General features: G+C 46.8%; 1 protein-coding gene across 1 annotated transcript in view; it reads left to right on the top strand.

Moving 5' to 3' along the window:
• Positions 1-18,125, top strand: part of LOC130116409 (replication protein A 70 kDa DNA-binding subunit-like) — a 55,368-nt gene extending 37,243 nt beyond the window's left edge. Inside the window, exons 14-18 of the mRNA XM_056284322.1 lie at positions 2,164-2,293; positions 10,655-10,831; positions 11,339-11,446; positions 11,724-11,810; positions 17,576-18,125. Of these exons, the coding sequence (XP_056140297.1) occupies positions 2,164-2,293; positions 10,655-10,831; positions 11,339-11,446; positions 11,724-11,810; positions 17,576-17,677 (604 nt within the window). The 3' untranslated portion in view covers positions 17,678-18,125. The remainder of the gene's footprint in view (positions 1-2,163; positions 2,294-10,654; positions 10,832-11,338; positions 11,447-11,723; positions 11,811-17,575) is intronic.
• The last annotated feature ends 6,681 nt before the right edge of the window (positions 18,126-24,806 follow it).

The raw sequence follows: 24,806 nt of genomic DNA, 5'->3' as shown, positions 1-24,806 counted from the left end.
CAACAATATGTTGGTGTACTGAGGAGATGTGCATGGTGCCAGGCAAAGGAGTGCTATTCTTAGGCGAGAGATTGCATCAGTGTGTGTGTGTGTGTGTGTGTTTGCGGGTTGCAGGTGTGAATGTGGTAAATGAAGGGGTACGTTTGTTTGTACCTGTGGGCATTTTGTCAGAGCACTGCTGTTGCTTGGTTCACAGTTTTTAGTGTCTCTTAGACAAACTCAGATAATTACTGTACGAGCATTGGCCTCGTCATTGTGAGTTGTCCACATTTGTGAGGGCATTGCATTACAGAGAGAGAGAGAGAGAGAGAGAGAGAGAGAGAGAGAGAGAGAGAGAGAGAGAGAGAGAGAGAGAGAGAGAGAGAGAGAGAGAGAGAGAGAGAGAGAGAGAGAGAGAGAGAGATGCTCAATTGCTTCGGCTTTTATCTTGGTCTTATTAGACTCTGGTCAATACACATTCTCATTCCGATGTTCAAAGGACTAAATAACTCAGGAAAAAAAACGAATGCACCGCCTCCCTCTGTTCGTTCCCTCCTCTGCCTCTAATCCCTGGTTTTTCACTGATCTCTGCCTGCTGTTTTGTCCTTTCCCTCATTGACAGGCTGACAGCGGTGGAATGAATGACAACGAGTTTTATTCAAGAGGTGCAGATAAAGAGAAAAGCACAGGAGAATATTTTCTCTCCTTGTTATCATTTTGGTCTGCACTCCACAAACACATCAGACTGATTCTGGTTCCTGCGGTATTAATGTGGTGCATTATGGGATTGTTTTGGCCAGGCTTGCTTGCCTAATTGAAACAAACAAACAAAAACTTGTTGAACGTGCATGATGCCTTATTCGCACTCTGCTCTGCTTGGTGAGGAAAAAGCAGAAATCACTGTGATGCATTGAAATTTTGAATAGGTATGTGGAGTAAAGAGATGGACAGATGAACAGATCGATAGATAAACAGGCACAATTGGAGGGACAGTTATGATAATGGGCTATACAAAATAATCTTGCCTTGACTTGACTAGTGCCGTGCCCGTTCAGATGTAATTCCCCCTCCGACCACAACGTTGGTCGCAATAGCAGAGTGGCGCTGTTAGACCGGTCGACACGAGAAGAACGTCTCTGTCTGTATGTGTACATGTCCTTTAGATGGGCGGACGGAGGGACTGACATTGATATGACAGGAGAGTTACACCAACAGAGAGATAAACGGCTTAACAGAAGTCTTATGTGGGAATACGGTTGTCACAGATGGAGGGCAGATCAAAATATGGCAGGATATAGATACAGAGGCTGTCAGTCAATAAAGGGAGCAGGCCAGCCAGTGTTGTAGCTGATCCCTTTTAGATAACCCGACACGGGGCACAGCTCATGTTTTGTTTTTCTTTTCTTTTCCCCCTTCTTTTTTTGTTTGGATCCCCTCCCCCCATCCTTTTTCTCCCCAGTTGTATCCGGCCAATTACCCCACTCTTCTGAGTTGTCCCGGTCGTTGCGCCACCCCCTCTGCCGATCTGGGGAGGGCTGCAGACTACCACATGCCTCCTCCGGTACATGTGGAGTTGCCAGCCGCTTCTTTTTACCTGACAGTGAGGAGTTTCGCCAGGGGGACGTAGCATGTGGGAGGATCACGCTGTTTCCCCTCCCCCCCTAACAGGCACCCCTGACCGACCAGAGGAGGCGCTAGTGCAACGACCAGGACACATACCCACATCCGGCTTCGCCCTCGCAGACACGGTCAGTTGTGTCTGTTGGGATGCCGGACCAAGCCAGAGGTAACACGGGGATTCGAACCGCCGATCCCTGTGTTGGTGGGCAACAGAATAGACCGCTATGCCACCCAGACGTCCATTTGCTTTGTTTTTTGGCAATACACACACACACACGTGAATGTGGACAGGTCAGCAGGCATCTACACAGAGACACACACAGACAGATGACTAATACTGATGGTGTAACACAAGCAGTATAATTACCTGAGCATCCAGCAATCATTGTGTTGTGATGCACACTGCATTTGTTTCGCCTTTTCCTCCACAAGCACTACTTCCTCTTCAGCTCCAGCTTCCTAAATATTGTAATCTGTGTGTGTGTGTCTGTGTGTATGTACATGCTCTTGTCTGTGTGTGTGTGTGTTGTATATGCCATGCGTGCCAATGTTGGCATACCATAGGTATGACCGGGTAGGCCACGCACTCGACGGCCAATCTGTGACAGAGATGAGGTCGCCGGGTGGTGGAGCCAAGGACAAGTGGAAAACGCTGAGCGACGTTAAGAATGAATACCTGGGACACGGAGAGAAGGTACACACACACACACACACACACACACACACACACACACACACACACAAGCAGCCTCATTCAGTCCCACCCTCACTATTACACTGTGCCATGCAACAGAAAGTTTAACTAAAGAAAATCAATGTAGTCCCAACACACTGGTACTTACATGCAGCATGCAGTAGCCCTTGTGGATGCAGTAGTAATTGTACCTTTTTTACAAGGGTTTATAGTGATGTGTGGTGAGAACAGCCATCTGTGGAGGGGTGGGGTGGGTGGATGATGTAACACAAACATTGTGTTGCAGTTTCCTTGTAATGTATCCTTAAACTAATTATATATATATAAAACCTCTGCAAGAACAAAGAAGTAATAAAACCATTTCTGATCTTATCTGATCAAGTTCAGATTTGTGATGTTACTCTCCCGCTTTTATGTCAACACATAAACAACATGGAATAACAAAGAATTTGGTGTTTTTCTATTTCTATATTCATTTGATGTAAGAGCCTTTAAACAAATGAAAAATTTGTGTTTAACTGAGTTACATTTTCTTTTGCCATTTCCTTTCTGTAGCTGTATTCTTCAGCAATGACTTTGCTGTGTGAAGGTGTTGACATGGTGTGACAATGCCACCGTCACTTCTCCCCCCAAACCGCCACTTTCCATCAAAACGTTAGAAGGCTAATTTTCAAACTGTATATCACAAAAGCTGAATGGAACTATCATTTGCTAAAAAAAACCCAAATATTGCAAAGATGAATTCCTACTGACTTGAGGTGTAACAGTCTTAGTGAGGATAAAGAGAATTTGTGGGACGTCCGGGTAGCGTAGCGGTTTATTCCGATGCCTACCAACATGGGGATCGCCGGTTCAAATCCCCGTGTTACCTCCGGCTTGGTCGGGCGTCCCTACAGACCCAATTGGCCGTGTCTTCGGGTGGGAAGCCGGATGTGAGTGTGTGTCCTGGTTGCTGCACTAGCGCCTCCTCTGGTCGGTCGGGGCGCCTGTTGGGGGGGGGGGGACTGGGGGGGTGGCGTGATCCTCCCACATGCTACGTCCCCCTGGTGAAACATTGTTTGGTGAAAAGAAGCGGCTGGTGATTCCACATGTATCCGAGGAGACATGTGGTAGTCTGCGGCCCTCCCCGGATCAACAGAGGGGGGTGGAGTGGCGACCGGGACAACTCGGAATAGTGGAGCCAAGTACAATTGGGGAGAGAAAGGGGGCAAACCCCCCCCCCCCCGTCCAAAAAAATAAATTGTGAGAAAGGGTAATGGACACAGGGTTTTCGACAGTCAAACCATTAGTATACATTATATTAATTATTAATTAATACAGTATAGTTCAGTGCAGTTATTGGACTTGAAGTGTCATTGTTCTGACGACACAGTCTCACTGAGTCCTGTGCACAGGGACATTGTTTATTCACTTAAAACCAGCTAATTGAAACACATTACATATGTATATATATATATATATATATATATATATATATATATATATATATATATATATTTTTACATTTGAACAGAAACTTGGCCATCGATACATTAAAATTCCCTCCGTAAAGAAAAACCAAATAGCTTGGACCTCCTCACCCGGTTCAGTGGAGCCCACAGTAACTGTCGTAAAATAATTCAGAGAGTCAGTGTAACAGCGTACAGTGTGCATTAATGAACTCGGCACTGGTTATCATATCTCACCTGTGTTCTGCCCAGCTACCTCGCTCTTCACCTTCTTATTCACACAACCCTTTTCCCCACTGCCCGCGCTCGGTGCTGTGCCCGCTGTGAGTAAGATTTATCTGCACGGCGAAGGAGTTCTTCCAAGAAAAGCAATTCAGCGATTGGCTGATGCTTACATTGTCCCCGCTCCTAGTAGCTCATTCCAGTTTGCTGAAAGGGAAAAGCCCCGATGCAGCCACGCAGAAGGCTGCTGGAAGCTTCTACTGAACCGTATGGCTGGAACTGAAACGTTGGTAAATAAATGATGTTGGACTGAACCCTGAGTCCAGAGGGCTTGGAAAGAGGTGATGGCAATTTCACAAACAGGATGCTTTATGTTCTCTTGTTTTTTTTTGTTTTTTGTTTTTTTGTTTTTTTTTTAAATTGCATCATCTTGAGTTGCCCCTCAAGTCCACCCCTGCTGGTAGAGTCCGGGTTTCTCTTTGGGTCACATCTGAGAATTGGTTTACGTTCAGAGCCAGTATTTTTGTGCCATGACAACATTTATTTGGAATTTGTTTTCCCCAGCAATTTCCAGCACGGCACAATTCGTGAACAGAGCCACTCGAGAGCGGTTGCTTGCTTTGTTGGCAAAACATTTTCTTTATTCATTGGTGTTATCCCCAAAAACTTTGAAACGACGTCAAATTCCCCAAAATCACCTGCTTTAATAAATCCCTTTAGGAATCCTTCTTTGGTTCATGTGCCCATTTTACAAGTTGAATGCCAAATTTCAGTCGGCTTCCAAACGGCACCTCAAAAGGCAAAAAAATAGTGAGCTTGCCGCAATCTGACTCATTTTCCTCCTCGTTGACAACCACACTGGGAGAAAAGCAGAAGGAAATTACCGTGGCTCACAGCACATTTGATAGCTAATCCAAAAGTCCTCCTAGTTGCGTGGTTGTTTTGGTGCACACCCGTCTGTGATTATTGGGTCGGACCTGCCGAAACAAACTTTTACTTTGCATGAGTCACTGTGCCTTGGCTTATTCACTGTGATACGGCCCCACTCGAAACTTTCCAACAAATGAATTAAGTTTATCATCGTCAGATCGCCCTCGTTCAAGTGTGTTTTTTGAAGGAAGCCGCCAGCAGTTTCTAATTAATGTCATTTCCAATAAAAAGTTCTAATTATGCGACGGAGGCTGAGGAAGCCTGTGGGGGCTTAGCACGACCAGAAAGGGAGGAGGGATGGAGAGAGAGAGACAGACGGACAGACAGACAGAGGAGAGAGACAGAGGACAGAGAGAGGAGAGAAACAGACAGACAGACAGAGGAGAGGGGAGAGAGAGCGAGAGAGGAAAGAGAGCTGGAGGAGAGACAGACAGATGGAGAAAGAGGAGAGAAACAGGCAGAGAAAGAGGAGGGAGGGCGAGACAGAGAAAGATAGAGGAGAGAGACAGATGGAGAGAAAGAGGAGAGAGACGGAGGAGATGGAGGAGAGAGAAAGAGGAGGGAGAGAGACAGAGGGGAGAGAGAGACAGGAGAGACAGAGAGATAGACAGACAGAAAGAGAGATGGAGGAGACAGACAGACAGCGGAGAGAGAGACAGAGGAGAGGGGAGAGAGAGAGAGAGGAAAGAGAGCTGGAGGAGAGACAGACAGACGGAGAAAGAGGAGAGAGAGAGATGGAGGAGAGAGACAGGCAGAGAAAGAGGAGGGAGGGAGAGACAGAGAAAGATGGAGGAGAGAGACAGATGGAGAGAGAGGAGAGAGAGACGGAGGAGATGGAGGAGAGAGACAGAGAGAGAAAGAGGAGGGAGAGAGACAGGGGAGAGAGAGACAGGAGAGACAGAGAGATAGACAGACAGAGAGAGAGATGGAGGAGAGAGACTGACGGAGAAAGAGGAGAGAGAGACAACAGAGGAGTAAGAGACAACAGAGGAGAGAGATTGATAGACTGTTCAAACCTCCATGTCACTTCTAAACTTACGGTGAGGGAGGGGAAGGAAATGAGGCCATTAAAAGAAAAAATGGGGGGACGGCGACTTGGAGAGGTGGCAGGGGGATTATTGAGAGAGGGATGCAACGAGGGAACGGTTAAAGGGCTGGAGTGGGAAAAGGGGAGTTGACAGGTAGGTGAGTGTGTAAATAAATAAATTGACGAAGCCGCGTTTCTTTTTCTCTCCTCGGCTGTTTCATTATTTTTATTTTTCTACCACTGCCCTCGTTCTCGTTTTCATCTTCTTCACCCCTTCTGCTCGTTCTGTACCCCCCCCTCCCCCGCTGTGGAGTGGAATGGCTTTAAGGAGGTTGTCCATCAACTTCTCTGAAGCTGCCGCATCGGTTATAATGGAATCCCATTCATTAGGCCTCAGTTTGAAGAAATCCAATTTAGGATTCTGTGTGTGTGGGTGTGTGTGTGTGTGAGATGAAGCAGTATATGTACAAGCAACCTCTAATGTGGCTTCATGCGTGTTTCTGTATGTTGGCGTACTGGGGCAGGGTTGGCATATGAAATAAGGTCATTTATTTGAGAGGGATTCTTGCTTCTGTGCCCTGCCACACACACATTTTAATTGCATTTGGACGCTAGGAGGTGGCACATGGATTTAATGTGATAGGAGTGTAAACTATTTTCAAAAAGCTGTGCCTTTGCGTGAGCATGCTGAATGTATGTGTGTGTATGTGTGTGTCCCTGTTCTCACGCTCTATGTTTGGATCCATGCTGAGCCTGTGTTTTGTGTGCAGTATTAGTCATGCTGTTCTTCCAGTCACCCCGTGTTTAAGGTTAAGACTTTGCCCAAAGCTTCTGTGCGCACTGGAATACGGAAAGAGAAGCGGGGAAAAAAAATCCCTTGTCTCCGATTGTGTTTGTGATATTCATGGACAGGATGATGGGGTTTTGTTGGCTTCATCAGAACGCGACCTCCATCAGGCACTGTACTGGGGTGGTTTGCAGCGGAGTGTGAAATGGCCGGGATGAGAGTCCGCACCTCCAAGTCTGAGGCCATGGTTCTCTACCGGAAAATGGTGGATTACTCCCTCCGGGTTGGGGATGAGTTGTTGCCTCAAATGAAGGAGGAGTTCAAGTATCTCGGGGTCTTGTTCACGAGTGAGGGTAGGATAGAGCGGGAGATTGACAGGCGGATTGGTGCAGCATCAGCAGTAATGTGGACATTGTGGCGAAGAGGGAGCTGAGCCGGGAGGCAAAGCTCTCAATTTACCAGTCAATCTTTGTTCCAACCCTCACCTATGGTCATGAGCTTTGGGTAGTGACCGAAAGGGTGCGATCACGGCTACAAGCGGCTGAAATGAGTTTCCTCCGTAGGGTGTCTGGGCTCAGCCTTAGAGATAAAGTGAGGAGCTCGGCCATCCAGAGGGAGCTTGGAGTAGACCTGCTGCTCCTTCATGTCAAAAGGAGTCAGTTTAGGTGGTTCGGGCATCTGATTAGGATGCTTCCTGGGCGCCTTCCTCTGGAGGTTTTCCGGGCGCATCCAACTGGGAGGAGACCCCAGGGTAGACCCAGAACTTGCTGGAGGGACTACATGTCCAATTTGGCCTGGGAACATCTTGGGATCCCCCAGGAGGAGCTGGAGGGTGTTGCTGGGGAGAGGGACGTCTGGAGTGCCCTACTTAGCTTGCTGCCACTACAAACCGACCCCGAGAAGCGGCTGATGATGAGATGAAGCAGGAAAAAAAAGAAAAGAAAAAAAAGAAAGAAACTAAAACAAGGATCCAGAGATGGTAGAGAAGATGACAAAGAGGGGTTTGTTTAGTGTGTAGTTGAAGTGTGATGGAATTTCTATGGTCCAGGTTCATGCTCGTGTCCATCACAACTAACATATACCCCCCCCCCAGCCTCGTCCACCCACAACACACAGCATGCACACACAATCGCTGCAGTTGGAATTCTTTCCATTCTGCCACGGCCACCCTCCCTACCCACGGCATTCCCCCCTCTCCAGCCTTGCAGCGCTCCCATCTCCCCTGGTCTGCAAAATCTGATGAAGCATGCAGGCAGACATGGGTGAGCACATGGGTGGAGCGGTGAGGGTTGGCCAGCGAGAGACGGGGCTGTTGCGTTCGGGGAGAATTCTCCTAATTAAAAGCACCCTCATTAGTTGGTGTTTCTGAGAGGTCGTCGCTGTGTGGCATGGGTAGATGGACAGATGGACAGAGCAGGAGGTAGGGACTCGACAGTATGTCGGAGTAAAGCGTCAAACGTCCATAGATGTGACAGCCAGGTCAGTAGAGCTACACAGGGCTGCAGCTGGCTTCTCACAAAGGCGTCTTCCTTTTCCCCCTCCGGCCAGTGGAGTCGTGTGATCGGCACTAAACAGAAAACAGGGGGGTCATAAAAACGGAGGCACGGCTTAGCTCAGTCAGTGTGAATTTGGCCTGAATCCTAGAGCGAGTCTTTGATAGACTCATTTAGGCCAGCGTTGGTAATGAGTCTGGCCCCGCTGTAGCTTCTTGTTCAGGATTCCATCCATTTTGAAGGAGTCTTTCTGTTTAATTCTGGCTCTAATTCCACCATGTTGTTTTAGAGCTGCACTCCTGGTAGGAAAGTGCTCTCTGGTGAGGTGGAGAGTAATGCTGTCAAGACAGATTTGTCCACATCCGCTCGGTCTCCCTCACATCTCTCTGTGTTTGCATATGGTGTGTCTATGTCAGAGGGTACACTGATGTGTTGTTGTGTGTGTGTGTGTGTGTGTGTGTGTGTGTGTGTGTGTGTGTGTGTCTCATCCCTGGGAGACAGAGATGATCTGCTGCGTGCGTCCTTTATATTTATTTATATTTATGGAAATGCAATGCCATGCCTCTCCACAGGATGAGAGAATAGCCCTTTTCTCTCTCAAAATTAGCATTTCTTCCCTCTTTAGCTGTTGACTCTACCAGTGTGAGTTCTGCCGCCTAGGGTGCTAATATCCGTTCAAATTACCGCAACGCCGCCGTATTTTAATTTCATTCTTTTTGAGTGTGCACACCTTAATTTAAATTCATAACTGAAGAAGTTAAGTCACTGGATCTGTTTTGCAAATGTGTAGGTTTGATGCGGGGTTGCATGTGCACTCGTGTGTTTTTTCGTGTGGCTGTCTTATGTATGTATTAGATCAGGTCCACGCTCCATTTATTATGCACTACAGTCCCATGCTCTCCCTCATCTCTCTTCAAACTGTGTTCTGATCCGAGTTCATTTGGAAGTCACAAACAGGTGTGATTTTAGCTGGACAAACTCTAGGAGGACACATTAATATCAGTTTTTTTTTTCTAATTTTTTGGGCTTATGTTTCTTACATTGTGATGGTCTGGCAGCCTGTCCAGGGTGTCTCCCCGCCTGCCGCCCAATGACTGCTGGGATAGGCTGCAGCATCCCCGCAACCCTGAGAGCAGGATAAGCGGTTCGGATAATGGATGGATGGATGGATGTTGGTTACAGAGTGGCGCAGTGGTCAGCGCCATCTTCTCACAGCAAGAAGGTCCTGGGTTCGAGCCCCGGGATGGTTCAACCTTCGGGGGGTCGTCCCGGGTCGCCCTCTGTGTGGAGTTTGCATGTTCTCTGCGTGGGGTTGCTCCGGTTTCCTCCCACAGTCCAAAGACATGTAGGTCAGGCGAATTGGCCGTACTAAATTGTCCCTGTGTGTGTGTGTGTGTGTGTGTGTGTGTGTGTGTGTGTGTGTGTGTGTGTGTGTGTGTGTGGTGGTCTGTCCAGGGTGTCTCCCTGCCTGCCGCCCAATGACTGCTGGGATAGGCTGCAGCATCCCTGCGATCCTGAGAGCAGGATCGGTGGTTTGGATACTGGATGGATGGATGTTGGTTACTCTCATGAGCTAATGAGTTGGTATATTTCCTATCTGCACTATTGGTTTTAATCGGTTTCAATGCAGCAACTGACAGAAAATGAATATACTGGAAGAAATGAGGTGGAGAAATGGCCAGAGTTATATCAGGGGGGCCTTTTGGATCCTGGAAGAAAAATCCCATTCATTATTTCCATACGATGTGTCACGTGACCGGCCGTTTGGGCGTTTTTACTAGTTGGGTGGCGATGAAGCTCTCCCGGTTGAGTCATCAGCATAAACAGCGGGCTACTGCAGTGGACAGGATTGTGGTTCCTTGAAGAAATGTGAAGGGTACGAGACTATTTTCATAACCAGCGCGGGAGAAGCCCGCGACGAGTCCCAACGAGCATTGTGTTTAAAGAAACATCCAATTATAGAGTTTGAAATTCTGTTGCCCGCACCGGTGGAGCTTCGGATAAAATAACTCGGCGGTCATTTCGGTCTGTTCAGCACGGAGAACGACGTGGTATTGTTGTGTTCCTGGCCAGGTCCGCTGGTCTGAAGCGCGTCGATGTTTACTCCGCCGCCCTCCTTCGGCTAACTCTGCGAAGGCGCGGCGGGTTCTCCGTCGTAACGGCCGTTGAAGCTCGAGGTCACTGTAGTTTATTTTATGTACCAAACAAGACTAAAAAACGTGATTTCTCAGAAAGGAAGTTGGGACTTTTATAACCGCAGCCATGAAGCAACCCAACAGTAAGGCCGAATCGTCTGGGAGACTCCCGTTTCCCTGCGTTTGGGATTACTGTGGTAATCGTTATAAAAGTGAGATTTCCAGCTGGTGAAATGAATGGGAAAAACTTGTGTGAACCAGCGGCCCTGCCCAGTTCTCCACTAATACCCCCCCCTCCTTTTTTTTTTTTGGACCTCAGGCAGATTACTTCAGCTGTGTGGCCACGATGCTGTACTGCCGTAAGGAGAACTGTCTCTACCAGGCGTGTCCCTCTGCAGACTGCAGCAAGAAGGTCATAGACCAGCACAACGGGCTGTACCGCTGTGAGAAGTGCAACAGAGAGTACCCCAACTTTAAACACAGACTCCTGCTCTCTGTGGGTGCAACGCACAAACACCTCTGTACATATTTGTTTGCCATCGAAACACGCAGCCCCCCTCGCTCTGAGGAATATTGTGATGTGTACACACACACACACACACACACACACACAGACGCTCTCTCACACAAACCAACACTCTTTTGCTCTTTCTCTCTCTCTCTGTCTCTCACGCACACACACACACACATGCACACTCTCTCTCACACACACACAGCCTCATTCTCTCTCACACACACTCACACAAACACACACTCTCTTACTCTCTCACACACACATACTCTCTCACTCTCTCACATGCACTCTCTCTCTCACACACAAACACACACTCTCTAACTCTCTCACACACACATACTCTCTCACTCTCTCACATGCACTCTCTCTCTCAGACACACACACACAGTCTCTCGCTCTCTCTCTCACTCACACACACACACACAGTCTTACTCTCTCACACACACTGTCCCTCACTCACTCCCCTCCCTTCCCTCTCCTCTCTTCCAGGCTAACATAGCAGACTATGAGGATAACCAGTGGGTAACGTGCTTCCAGGAGACAGCCGAGGTCCTGCTGGGACACAACGCAGAAACACTGGGACATCTCAGAGAAACAGTGAGACACACACAGACACACACAAAACCACACAAACCAGTTCCGTCTTCAGCTATTGTAAATATCCGTGCAAAGAAGAAAACTTGTTTAGTTTTTCAGGAAGCTCGAACTTCAGCTGACTCCCTTCTGTAAAGCAACTGCTGTCCCGCCCTCCCACATGATGGCCTGACTTTTACATCTTCTACATGTTAATGTGTGTGTGTGTGTGTGTGTGTGTGTGTGTGTGTGTGTGTGTGTGTGTGTCTTATGCCGTGCGCCCACACGCCTATTTCGGAAGGATGAGGCTGAATTCGACAAAGTCTTCCAAAAAGCCAACTGCACCACTCACATCTTTAAAATCCGAGTCAAGCTGGAGACCTACAATGTAAGTAGCAACAATAGAACGTGACATAATGGAATTTAAAGCCCGCGTTAGAATACAGAAGAATTGAATGGCGTACAATGGAGCACATTATTGCATCCCTAGCAATGGGAATTCTTTCAGTGATTTCCTCTGTTTCCACTGATTCATGTGAATGCTATACTGTCTGACCGGCTGGTAGGAGTATCTTAACATCAGCAGCCTTACCACCGTTCCAAACTAATGTGCTTGCAGGCGTTGCATATCAGCTAGCATAATGGTTTGAATAATTAGACCTTCAGAATGCTCAAGGTGTTGATAAAGTGCCACTATCCTACAGGTTTTTTTTTTGTCTTGTCAAAATACAACTAACTTCTGCACTATTATTATTATTATTATTATTGGTTAGCGAGCAAGCACAACCCTGATTTTCCCTTGACCGACGGCACTGTCAGTTACAAAAGTAGAAATGGGGTAATTAAATAAGTGGAAGATCAAGATTTTTTTTCTTTCCTTTTTTTTTGACCTAATATTATTGTAACAACATGATGGTCAGGAAATCAGCTTTGTGTTCAATAATTGCCATAAAGTAGGGAAACCTTTAAGGGGTGGGCTGACCATATAAAATGAACTTGCTGCTATTATTTACCAAAGAACAAGAGAAAGTCACTTTTAGTTAAGAGTTAAAATTTGTTCAAGGTTAACGGTGAACAAGTGACCTTTATAGTCAAAGAAAAAATGAACATTGTTGATTTAATAATCTGTGGCAGTAATCTCCTTGTGTAAACCAGTCCGTACCTGACACTACGTCCTGTTAATTATTATACTCCAAGTCATTCATTAATTCCTAACAGCCAAGCACACACTTAGGTATGTCTTACAAGTACGGTTACGAAACAAGATACACACAAACCAGTATAATGAGAACTGGATGTAAACCAGACAATGTAAATCTGGAAATATTCCCATAGTTCCCTACGCGACAAGGGAATTGTGTGGTCATTGCACTTTGGATTGTACAAGACAAATATGGCTCCAGATCCATTTCTCTTAATTAGGCACTAATTAGCATTTAGCTATTGTCTGTCTAAGCCTAATTAGCTTAATTATTGAAAGGGTAATTCTCTACTGGAGGTGCATGCTGTGGGAGTCTTGAGTGGGATGATTTGGCTGTAGCACAGGCTCAGAGCTGTCCCGTGTGTGATCTCATCAAGGTTACGTGACGTATGAACTTCATTACAGCTGTCATTTTTAAGTGATTCAGTAAACAGTCTTTTTGAGGGGGAGTTACAGTGAGCAAGCAGTTTAGGGATTCAGAGTCTGGTGCAAGGAGGTTTTGGCCAGAATCTAGGATGTTTTTCGGAATTTAACCTGCGCTCTTTATCCACACTGTCGTCCAATCCCCATCTGAAATATAGTGCAGGGGTCCTATGTAAGCCTGTACAGATTTGGGTAAAATTTTAAATTGATGTGCTGTTTTCCAGGTCTTGAAATTGTTTGGGGATTGCAGAGAATTCTGAATGTTGCACTTGTATGAATATTCGGCTCTAAAACAGAGTATTTTATTGGCTGCATTTCCATATTTGTTTGCAGGCCAGAAGAACTGACATAGTGGTTTGGTCTTTATCAAAATATTATTTACAATCAAGAAATCAATTTTTCAAAAGTATGTAGTTTTCAAATGGAAAATGAATAGGAGCAGTGGTAATGGCTGTCTTATACTGGGCTTTAGTTCTCATCTCATCATCAGCCGCTTCTCCAGGGTCAGGTCGCGGTGGCAGCAAGCTAAGTAGGGCACTCCAGACGTCCCTTTCCCCAGCAATGTCCTCCAGCTCCTCCTGGGAGATCCCAAGATGTTCCAAGGCCAAATTGGACATGTAGTCCCTCCAGCGAGTTCTGGGTCCTCCCCAGGGTCTCCTTCCAGTTGGACGTGCCCGGAAAACCTCCAAAGGAAGGTGCCCAGGAGGCATCCTAATCAGATGCCTGAACCACCTCAACTGGCTCCTTTCGACGCGAAGGAACAGCGGCAATACTCCGAGCTCCCCCCGGATGGCCGAGCTCCTCACCCTATCTCTGAGGCTGAGCCCAGACACCCTACGGAGGAAACTCATTTCAGCCGCTTGTATCCACGATCTCACCCTTTTGGTCACTACCCAAAGCTCATGACTATAGGTGAGGGTTGGAACGAAGCCTGACTGGTAAATTGAGAGCTTTGCCTTCCGGCTCCGTTCCCTCTTCACCACAACGGTCCGGTACAACGTCCACATTACTGCTGATGCTGCGTCGATCCACCTGTCAATCTCCCGCTCCATCCTACCCTCACTCGTGAACAAGACCCTGAGATATTTGAACTCCTTCACTTGAGGCAACAACTCAGGGAGCAATCCACCATTTTCCAGTAGAAAACCATAGCCTCAGACTTGGAGGTGCTGACTCTCATTGCGGCCATTTCACACTTAGCTGCAATATGCCCCAGTGCTGATGAAGCCAACAAAACCCCATCATCTGTGAAGAGCAGAGATGCAATTCTGAGGTTCCCAAAACGGACACACTCCTCACCTTGGCTGCACCTTGAGATCTTGTCCATGAATATCACAAACGGAATCGGAGACAAGGGAAAACCTTGGCGGAGTCCGACACCCACCGAAAACATGTTTGACTTTGTACTGAGAATGCGGACACAGCTCTCACTTTGGTTATACAAGGACCAGATGGCTTGTAGCAACTGCCCCGGTACCCCATACTCCCACAGCAACATTAGTGCACAAAAGACAAACGTTTAGAGGACTTGACAGGTGTCGCAAAGGTAAAGCGATTTAGGCAGTGTATTTAAAGGGCTTCTTGTCGTATAATGTTGCATTAAAAAGTCAATGGACTGAACAACAGAGGGAGTTTGGGAGAGGAGAATGATCATGAGGATTTTAATTTAGTAAGACTTCATTTTCAAGTCTTGAGCAGGTGATGCATTAAAATCGAGATGTCAGATTACAGCTTTCCTGTAAAGGGAGAGAGGACTACATTATCAGCTCTATCAATAAGTTATGTAAAAGTCAAGTTACACCTTCACATTCCATCCTCAATGAGATAGAAATTGTAGCACAGGGGAGTCCAGGTAGCGTGGTGGCCTATTCCGTTGCCTACCACCACGTGCATGGGTGGTTTGAGTCTCCGTGTTACCTCTGCCTTGGTCAGGTGTCCCTACAGACACAACTGGCCGTGTCTGTGGGTGGGAAGCTGGATGTGGGTATGTGTTCTGGTTGCTGCACTAGTAACTCCTCTGGTCAGTTGGGGCGCCTGTTCAGGGGGTAGGGGGAACTGGGGGTTATAGCGTGATCCTCCCACGTGCTACATCCCGCTGGCGAAACTCCTCACTGTCAGGTGAAAAGAAGCGCTGGCGACTCCACATGTATCGGAGGAGGCATGTGGTAGTCTGCGCAGCCCTCCCCAGATCGGCAGAGGGGGTGGAGCAGCGACCAGGACAGCTCAGAACAGTGGGGTAATTGGCTGAATACTACTACTACTTCTGGCTTCTCCCATTAGGGGTCGCCTCAGCGGATCATCCATTTCCATCTCTTCCTGTCCTCTGTATCTTCCTCTGTCACACCAGCCACCTGCATGTCCTCCCTCACCACATCCATAAACCTCCTCTTTGGTCTTCCTCTTTTCCTCTTCCCTGGCAGCTCCATATTCAGCATCCTTCTCTCAATATATCCAGCATCTCTCCTCCACACATATCCAAGCCATCTCAATCTTGCCTCTCTTGCTTTGTCTCCAAACCGTCCAACTTGAGCTAATTGGTAATCGGCCGGGTTGCAATTGGGAGAAAAAAAATTTGGAAAAAAAAAAGAAAATGTAGCATAAATAAATGCACGGCTGGTTTTCAGAAATGTTCAGACAATTTAAGAGAGGGTTGTGGGCATTTCTGTATGGCTGTTCTGTTGCCATTAGGAGAGGCACCATGCAGTCTTCAGGAAGAGCCACGCATAGACTCAACCCCGAGAGACTCCACCGGCATCAGTGTTCATTACAGAAGAGGCAAAACGCATAAATGGAAATCAGTTCCCACAGACATGATAGCAGAAAGCGACTTAGCAGCCGATGTGAATTTGGCTACCAGTGCCCTTCAGTGTAGGGAAACGGTGTAGAAAACGGTGGATGTAATGACATACCATCACACCGCTTCAAGTCTTAATCACCACATGCCGAAATGACATGAAATCAGAGCATTTACATAAGCAGCCCCGAGGATTTCTCTGAGCGGCTAAAATAGTTTCAATGGCGGCATTCACTACGTCGTGCTTGATGAGAATGTTCTGCTAAAAAGCTGAATTAATCCATCTTCATAGCTGTATTTTTACTATCAGTTTACTTTTCCTTTCATTTGAAGTCAGCCAGTCTGTGATGTGCTGTATGACAAGAACAACAGATTTAGTTGGCACCTTCAGTTGGCTTTATTTTTGCTCGGTTCGGTTTTTGAAAGTGTGTCCTGATGAATCCATTAATGTCAGAGGGCTGAAGTTGTCCCTCTCTGTCTTATCAGCTGGGCCATTGAGAGCCACACAAACGCACTCGGCATCATTCACTTGGCGTTTGTGGACCAATCCACTCTGTGAGGGGACCTTGTCAACACCCCATTGAATGAGATGTCTTTGTCTGAGAGAATCCTTTTATAAATCAAAACAGGAAGTCCGTATTGCAATCCATGCATGCAGATGTCAGCTCTTTCCAAAAACCAGCCATTTAAAATATCAAACTTCCGTTGGATTCGATCAACACCTGTCCCTTGCAGATTTTGTGTGTTTTACGTATCTGCAAGTGCCCATGTTATTGACTTGTGTGCTGCTTGTGTTAGATTTTGTTCATATGTGTTAAGCAACATTTCTGTTTTCGAGCATCAGGATGTTGTGCCGGTGCATTGTAATGTGTACTGGCACATCCCAGTTTGTAATTGAATCACAGAATAGGTGGCGATTGTTAGGCCCCTCAGTAATTGTTTTCTCCAGATGTGATTGCGATATTAGCGGCGAGACATCAAATTAAAAATCTCTCTCACGCACACACACACACACACCCACACACACACACACACACACACACACACACACTCTACGCTCTGCTCTTTGGACCACTATTGTTCTTAAACAAATTGTCACCTTATTTCAAGTTGGACCAGTTTCTTGTCAGCCTCCCTGATAAGTTTAATTTGTCTGCCATCCTCAAGTAGATGCAAATTGGAAAATATTAATAAGTGTTGAGTCACATTCGCGATAATGGACGTAAACATTGATATATTGTTGGTGTTGTTCCCAAGATTGTTAGTTGAATTTATAATTGTGTGATTAATGAATCATCCCGTGATTATTTGGTGAGAGTGGAAGTACTACTGACTTCTGAGCCTTTAGGAGAAAATAAAACTTTGAATATATTGTGTATGGAGTGTAACTTACGTTAATTCTTTGGCCGTGGAGATTGTTTGGATAGGACTGCTTGAAAAGAAAAAAATATTTTGAAAACTTGAATGTGGACATTCAGTAAAATGCCACGTGACATGTTATTCACTCGAAACGTTGAAATTTAATATGTGCAACGCGGAAATTAGAATATATTTTTCTAACAGTTGTATGAATGCGATCAATAAAGGCCATTTACTTGCCAATAAAATGTACTAAGTTTGTTAAATGTTTTTCTTCTTCCAGTTACAGCAGTCCATATTCTAATGAGAAAAGTAGAACGTGTCAGTTGGTCTGACAATGGTACAATCATGTCAATACTGTGTTTTTCTCTTTCAGGATGAGAGTCGAGTGAAGGCCACAGTGATGGAAGTTCAACCAGTCAACCACAGAGAGTACAGCAGGAGACTCATCAGCAGCATCCGCAAAATGGCCATCTGAATTACTTTTATTTCATAATTATTTTCAGAAAGACATTTGAGTTACTTTGCTGATAAAGTACTATAACATACACGAATAAGTAGACACGTTAGCCCTTGGCTAACGGGTCGGACCCTTTAGTCGACTGCCTAACGTTGTCGCCCGCGGTGCGGGGGATATGGGTTTGCATCCCGGCTGTGGCGACGGTTCCCCGGCTTCCCCCCCTGAATTCGCTGCATTGGAAATACAGTATCATGTTGTGAATCTGATGTGTTACAGTAATAGTTCATGCTGAACGGTTGCTGGGGTAAATGACTGGTACCTAGTACGCTATGCTAGGATAAGACTCAAGTGAATGGAAACTGAACGCTTCCTCTCTGCTGACCTATCTAATGTGGGCCTGCATATTCCCCAAATGATGAGCTCTTTGAGCATGACTTGAGGGTTTCTCCATTGTAAAACTCTTACCACTAACAAGATTCTTACTTGTCAGTGTTTTAAACCTGACTGAAGTTCTCTGGTCTACACTCCCTCATCCTCATTAATCTCCATCTTGGTTTCACAGCAGTGTGGGGAGAGGAACTGTCCATCACTTGCTGGTTGTACATCAGCAGCTGGATCCAAGTTCCTGGCTGGTTCTGACAGTCCACAGTCTTCTCCATCAGCTTCTGCTTTCATCTGTTCCGTTGAGCTGCTGGCTTCCTCCTCAGTTTGTCGTTGATGAAGATGTGAGGACTGAGCTTCATCATTTTGACTCTTCACAGGGACAGAAGTGAATGGAAACATGATGATAGCAGCCTCCTCCTCCACTCCCTGAAGCTGCTCTTCCTCCTGACTGATCCAGAGTTCCTCCTCTTTAATGTGTGGGAATTCTGACTTCCCCTGGACCAGACTGGGACTCCACTCTTGCTTCACAGAGGAAACCTCCTCTTTAAGAACTGAGAGGAGGTCTGACTTTTTTTTTTGAGGGAGCTGATATGCTGAAGCGCGGGGACGCACTTCCCGAAAGAGGGGGGTAGTGTAACAACGCGAATAAGTAGATCCTTTAGTCGACTGCTTAACGTTGTCACCCGCGGTGCGGGAGATATGGGTTTGCAACCCAGCTGTGGCGACGGTTCCCCGGCTGCCCCCCTGAATTCGCTGCATTGGAAATACAGTATCATGTTGTGAATCTGATGTGTTACAGTAATAGTTCATGCTGAACGGTTGCTGGGGTAAATGACTGGTACCTAGTACGCTATGCTAGGATAAGACTCAAGTGAATGGAAACTGAACGCTTTCTCTCTGCTGACCTATCTAATGTGGGCCTGCATATTCCCCAAATGATGAGCTCTTTGAGCATGACTTGAGGGTTTCTCCATTGTAAAACTCTTACCACTAACAAGATACCACTAACAAGATTCTTACTTGTCAGTGTTTTAAACCTGACTGAAGTTCTCTGGTCTACATTCCCTCATCCTCACCAATCTCCATCTTGGTTTCATAGCAGTGTGAGGAGAGGAACTGTCCATCACTCGCTGGTTGTACATCAGCAGCTGGATCCAAGTTCCTGGCTGGTTCTGACAGTCCACAGTCTTCTCCATCAGCTTCTGCTTTCATCTGTTCAGTTGAGCTGCTTGCTTCCTCCTCAGTTTGTCGTTGATGAAGATGTGAGGACTGAGCTTCCTCTTCATCATTTTCACTCTTCAGGGGGACAGAAGTGAATGGAAACTTGATGATAGCAGCCTCCTCCTCCACTCCCTGAAGCCGCTCTTCCTCCTGACAGATCCAGAGTTCCTGCTCTTCCTCTTTAATGTGTGGGAATTCTGACTTCCCCTGGACCAGACTGGGACTCCCCTGCTTCACAGAGGAAACCACCTCTTTAAGAACTGAGAAGAGGTCTGACTTTTTTTTTTCAGGGAGCTGATCTGCTGAAGCGCGTGGACGCACTTCCCGAAAGAGGGGGGGGGGTAGTGTAACAACACGAATAAGTGGCTAACGGGTCGGACCCTTTAATCGACTGGTTAACGGTGTCGCCCGCGATGCAGGAGATACGGGTTCGCGTCCAGGCTGTGGCGGTACCCGGGCTGCCCCCCTGAATTCGCTGCATTGGTGTCAGAAGTGGGATGGTGAGACCGTGACGTATAGGTTCGCGTCCTGGTGGCGGCGGTTCCCGCGACTGCCCCCCTGAATTCACTGCAGTACTTTGGTTCACAATTTCATTTTATTTTTTTGTACTGCTGTCAATCGATAGAACATTTAATCACGTTAATCACAATAATAAGCTGTGATTAATCATGATTAAGCACAAGTTTAAGATGCTAGTGTTTTGGGGGAGATAAACACGTGTGGTATTGCAATAATGAAATGCATGATTAGTTTGTCATGCATGGCATGGCAGGAGTGGCAGACATCTTAGAGAAGGTGTGGCTCAAGGGGAAGAAGCTGATTTTTTTCTTTTTTTTTTAAATCTTTTTTAGAAGGCACTGATTCACATGGGGAGTAAAATCGAGCCCAGGACTGAAGATTTTAGCCAATCACGGGCCAGTTCAGAGATAGGGCGTTCCTATTGGCTGTGATGCACCTAGAGATGCGCGTGTACATGATCAATTTGCCTCCGCCCCGTCCCGCTGGTCGCCTTGTGGTTGTAACCCTAAACATCAACAAGACCACCTCGAAATGGCTGCTTCACGTGAACAATATTAGTGTAACTCAGAGAGTCACTGAAAAAAATATCAACTACGAGAGCTTCATGAATCTCGCTTTGACTAATCCTGGTTGTACACGAGGGGCTGAAGAGCGACGCGAGGTCGTTTGGTGGGAGGGGCCTAGCGGAGTGATACGAGGCAGCGGAGGGAGGCGGAAGGATTTGCATTGGAATGTTCAGCGTCACCGTCGTTAATGTTAGCGTGTTAACGTTGACAGCCCTATTTTTTTGGCTTTTTTAAAAAAAAATTCAAAAAGAAGAATAAACATTTTAAAGAAATATATAATATATGTTATGTAGGAGATATTTTGTTAATTTGGGTCGCAGTAGCCTGCTTCTTATCTGCGGTTTTCTCCCGCTCGTTGTTTGTCGAATCACATACAGAAGGAGACGAGTCTCGGGATATTTCTGTTGTTTTCTTTAAATGTCCTTTTTACGCCCACGTGGCGGCTCGCCTGCGAGACGAGCGAAGTGAACGTGTTTGCACTGACGCGCGTTTTATTGTTATGAGTGTTAAATGTGTTACACCAGTGGTTCTCAACCTTTTTGGGGTCCTGGACCCCCTGCGTATTTTTGATCTACCCTGAGGACCCCTCCACCTGATCTTGGGGGAGGGGGGTTGCAATTTGGTAGAAACAGTAGAAACTGCATTTTAAATTGCATTACAGCATTTATTCACTCTTTCAGATATATGTAACAAAACAGAATATGTATTCAGTAACTTTCAGATATATGTAACAAAACAGAATATGTATTCAGTAACTTTCAGATATATGTAACAACAGAATTTTTATGCAGTAACTTTTAACAATGCAAACGGGATCGAGATCTCTTATTAAAATACAATAAATTACACTTGTGAAACAGATGTAAGTAGAGAAAAAATTCCCGTTACCCTTTATAGTTTAGGTAGATAAAGGTCTTAGTCACATTTGAGTAAAATAATCCTATTTCTATAAATGTCATAGGATCTTTTTTTAAAGGATATTTTATTGTCACGGACCCCTTGCAATTACACCACGGACCACTAGGGGTCCGCGGACCCCCGGTTGAGAAACACTGTGTTACACCATCTCCATGGTGTGTTTATGTTCATGCGTCCATCTCCAAGTGGGCATTTCCTACCGAGCTTGGCGGAGTGATACGAGGTTCCGACAGTGCCTGGTCAGGCCTGACCAGGGTGTCTCCCTGCCACCTGCCGCCCAATGCCTGCTGGAATAGGGGATAGGCTCTAGCGTGCCCGCGACCCCGACAGCAGGATAAGCGGTTTGGATAACGGATGGATGGATGAAGAGGGGGCAGGAAATTACAAGTGGTAACTTCCTCCTGCTCATTTCTGAACACGCATTTGTTGGATTCTGTATTGAGGATTGTGTTGTTGAATTCTAATGGCTTTAGTTTTTTTTTTATGCTTGGTCTTTTTTTTCCATGTTCGAAATAAAGACATTTGATTTGATTTGATGTAGCTGCTAGCTGGCTGATGTTTTTTGTTTTTATATCCATATCTTCCGGTTGCACTCAGAATGAAGCAGCACCTCGCTGGCTCATTATCGTGGGGGAAATGCCTCCGATGTCAACTCCATCCTCTGCTAAGCACACGTGGTACGATATAGCCTGAAATGTTGGTACATTCCGGCAGAGACTGGAGGAATTACATGTGGTATGCAGTTAGCATAGCAGAGACTAATCAGTATGGTCAGGGCAGGGTTCAGCAGAAGCTAATCGATATGGTCACGGCAGGGTTCAGCAGAGACTAATCGATATGGTTAGGGCAGGGTTCAAAGAAAAGTTTGAAACCAGTCCGTTTTGCTCAAAATGCACCTGATTAGGGCGCCTAACCGTCACACGGAGGCACTGATGGGTTTTTTTTTAAACTGCTGAAAAATCAGAAAATCATGACTGTGTGGTGACCCACATCTATATAACGGGAGACATTCACCTAAGAGGACGGTGTACCTTTAAAGGAAGAGGCGAGGGGTCAGATAATGCACTTCCGCTTCCGGTTCAGAGTTCAGTATCGTCTAAATGTATGACATGCTAAGTTGGAGCTAGTAAACTACCTCGACTACGTCTACTCTCACGTCTCCTGTCTCGTTGTTTTCTAACTCCACAACTTGGTCTTTAATGAGGTGAAGAATGGCATGGCTGGGTAACGGCACGGTGGCGCAGTGGCTAGCGCGGTCGCCTCTCAGCAAGAAGGTCCTGGGTTTGAACCCCGGCGTAGTCCAACCTTGGTGGATCGTCCTCTGTGTGGAGTTTGCGTGTTCTCCCCGTGCCTGACCCGGGAGCTCCGGGTTCCTCCAGTCCAAATACATGTAGGTCAGGTGAATCGGCGCGCGCGCGTGTGCGCGTGTATGTTGGCCCTGCGTGATGGCCTGGCGGCCTGTCCAGGGTGTCTCCCCGCCTGCCGCCCAATGACAGGCTCCAGCATCCCCGCGACCCTGACAGCAGGATAAGCGGTTCGGATAACGGATGGATAGGAAAACGGACCCTGTTGACGGTTTACACGAGTGGCAATTTACCAACTTTATCCGAATTGTGCGACGGAATGTATTGTAGCGAATTCGGGGGGGGGGGGCAGCCCGGGAATCATCGCAGCCGGGACGCGAACCCGTGTCTCCCGCACCACAGGCGACTCCGTTAACCAGTCGACTAAAGCCTCGTTTATGCTCAACGTTAAATACGTATACGGACGGACGGAGCCTTCTGTCCGTACTCCGCGTTCATTTCGTCCGTATTTCTGCACGTTTTCTGGAAGTTTGCTTCAGCGAATTCGGGGGGGGGGGCAGGCAAGCCCGGGAATCGCTGCAGCCGGGACGCGAACCCGGATCTCCCGCACCACGGGCGACTACCTTAACCAGTCGATTAAATGGTCCGACCCGTTGGCCAAGGGCTAACGTGTCTACTTACCCGTGCACGTTACGGTATGATGACTGCAACACTGTGTTGTTGTGAAATGTTTGTTGTACTGCTGGAAGAGCAGACTGAGTGAGGTTGCCGTCCGGGTTTGATGTAACATTCAAAGTCTGGTTTTCAGGGGTAATGGCCCTGATCACCCCTGAAAGGCTTCGCTTCCAGAATGTAACCCTAATCTTGTATTAGGGTTACATTCTGGAAGCGCTGCCTTCACATTTTTTCTCAGTAGCAGAGTAAAGCAGTTTAGGCAGGAATTTCATACCGAAAATAGGAATTGGGTTGTTTTATTGCCCTGGGACACTTTGAAGAAACCCCACCGGTGTGAGAAAAGACTGCATTTATTGATTTGATTTTATACTGTATCAAGGTGTGTAGAGACACGGTGAAGATTTATTTTTATTTTTTTTCCTGGAGAGTAACTGCTGGGTGAAGTTTAAATAAATTTGTTGTTGTTCCAGTTCACCATTCTACCAATTCTGTCTGCTAGCTTCAGAGAAAGGGGTGGGAAGCTGTGAGGTGGGTACACGTTCACTTAGGCCGATACCAGCGCACAAAAGGCAACACCCCACTACATGAGTACAGTTTAGCCGTTACACAAAATAAATAAAATAAAATAAAAATTTGCTGTCCAAGAGAGCGAACGCCAGCCAGGATGACTGTCAAGAACTGCCGGTCTGCATGAGCTAGCAGTTAGCTTAGCCTGCCCCGCTTCCGCGTCCTGTCAGACCGCCCTCGGTGTTTCCTCTTCGGGCGCAGCTCCGGGCAAGGCCCCGGTCCCTGGGCCCACGGGACGCAGCAGACCAGGCTCCCCCAGCCGATCCAGCGCCAGCTCTCCCGGCAGTCAGACGAAGACACAAACCCAGACGCGGGCAAAGACACTGCATAGACGGCACTGGGTGAGGCCGCCGCAAATGTAAGTTCGCGCCGCCATCTTCCCACACCGGAAGCGGTAAAGATTCTAAGGTCAAAGAAAGTTTCTTAGTGGCAGCCATTTTAAATAAGGTGTGGCTCAAGGGCAAGACGCTGATTCATGGTGGCAGTAAGCTGCTTCTTTCCCTCCTTCTACCATCAGGGCCCTCTGCTGTCTCGGAGCCGTGCTCTGTGGTGGTGGTGGTGGGGGCGCGCATGTGCACAAGTGAGAGGGTTTGGAAGATTAAAACATACACACACCGACTGATCTCTATCCTCGCGTCACCTTCACCTCAACTTCCCCCTCCATTATCTCCAAGCAGAGGGTGTTCCGAGTTTGGGACTTCAGCAAACTCTTTTTTTCTTTTTCTTTTTTTTTTTTTTTGCCGGCTCCGTTCCCTTATTTCCATAACGGCAGCAATTATGGGATGCCGTATTGCCCCGGATGTAAATGTCATATTGGACGTTTGACAGGCGGAGATAATCGACGAGAAAAGTGAGCGGTGACGGGAAGCTCACCTTACTTTCCCCAAAAGTACGATGAGCAATAAGTCGGTAATTCTGATTATTTATGTAAACTACTAATAAGACACGTTAGCCCGTAGCTAATGGGTCTGACCCTTTAGCCGAGCGGTTAGT

The sequence above is a fragment of the Lampris incognitus genome, chromosome 8 (genome assembly GCF_029633865.1).
Source record: "Lampris incognitus isolate fLamInc1 chromosome 8, fLamInc1.hap2, whole genome shotgun sequence".
NCBI classification, from domain to species: domain Eukaryota; kingdom Metazoa; phylum Chordata; class Actinopteri; order Lampriformes; family Lampridae; genus Lampris; species Lampris incognitus.
The sequence above is the reverse complement of the archived record's forward strand: the minus strand, read 5'-3'. Positions and strand labels throughout refer to the sequence as shown.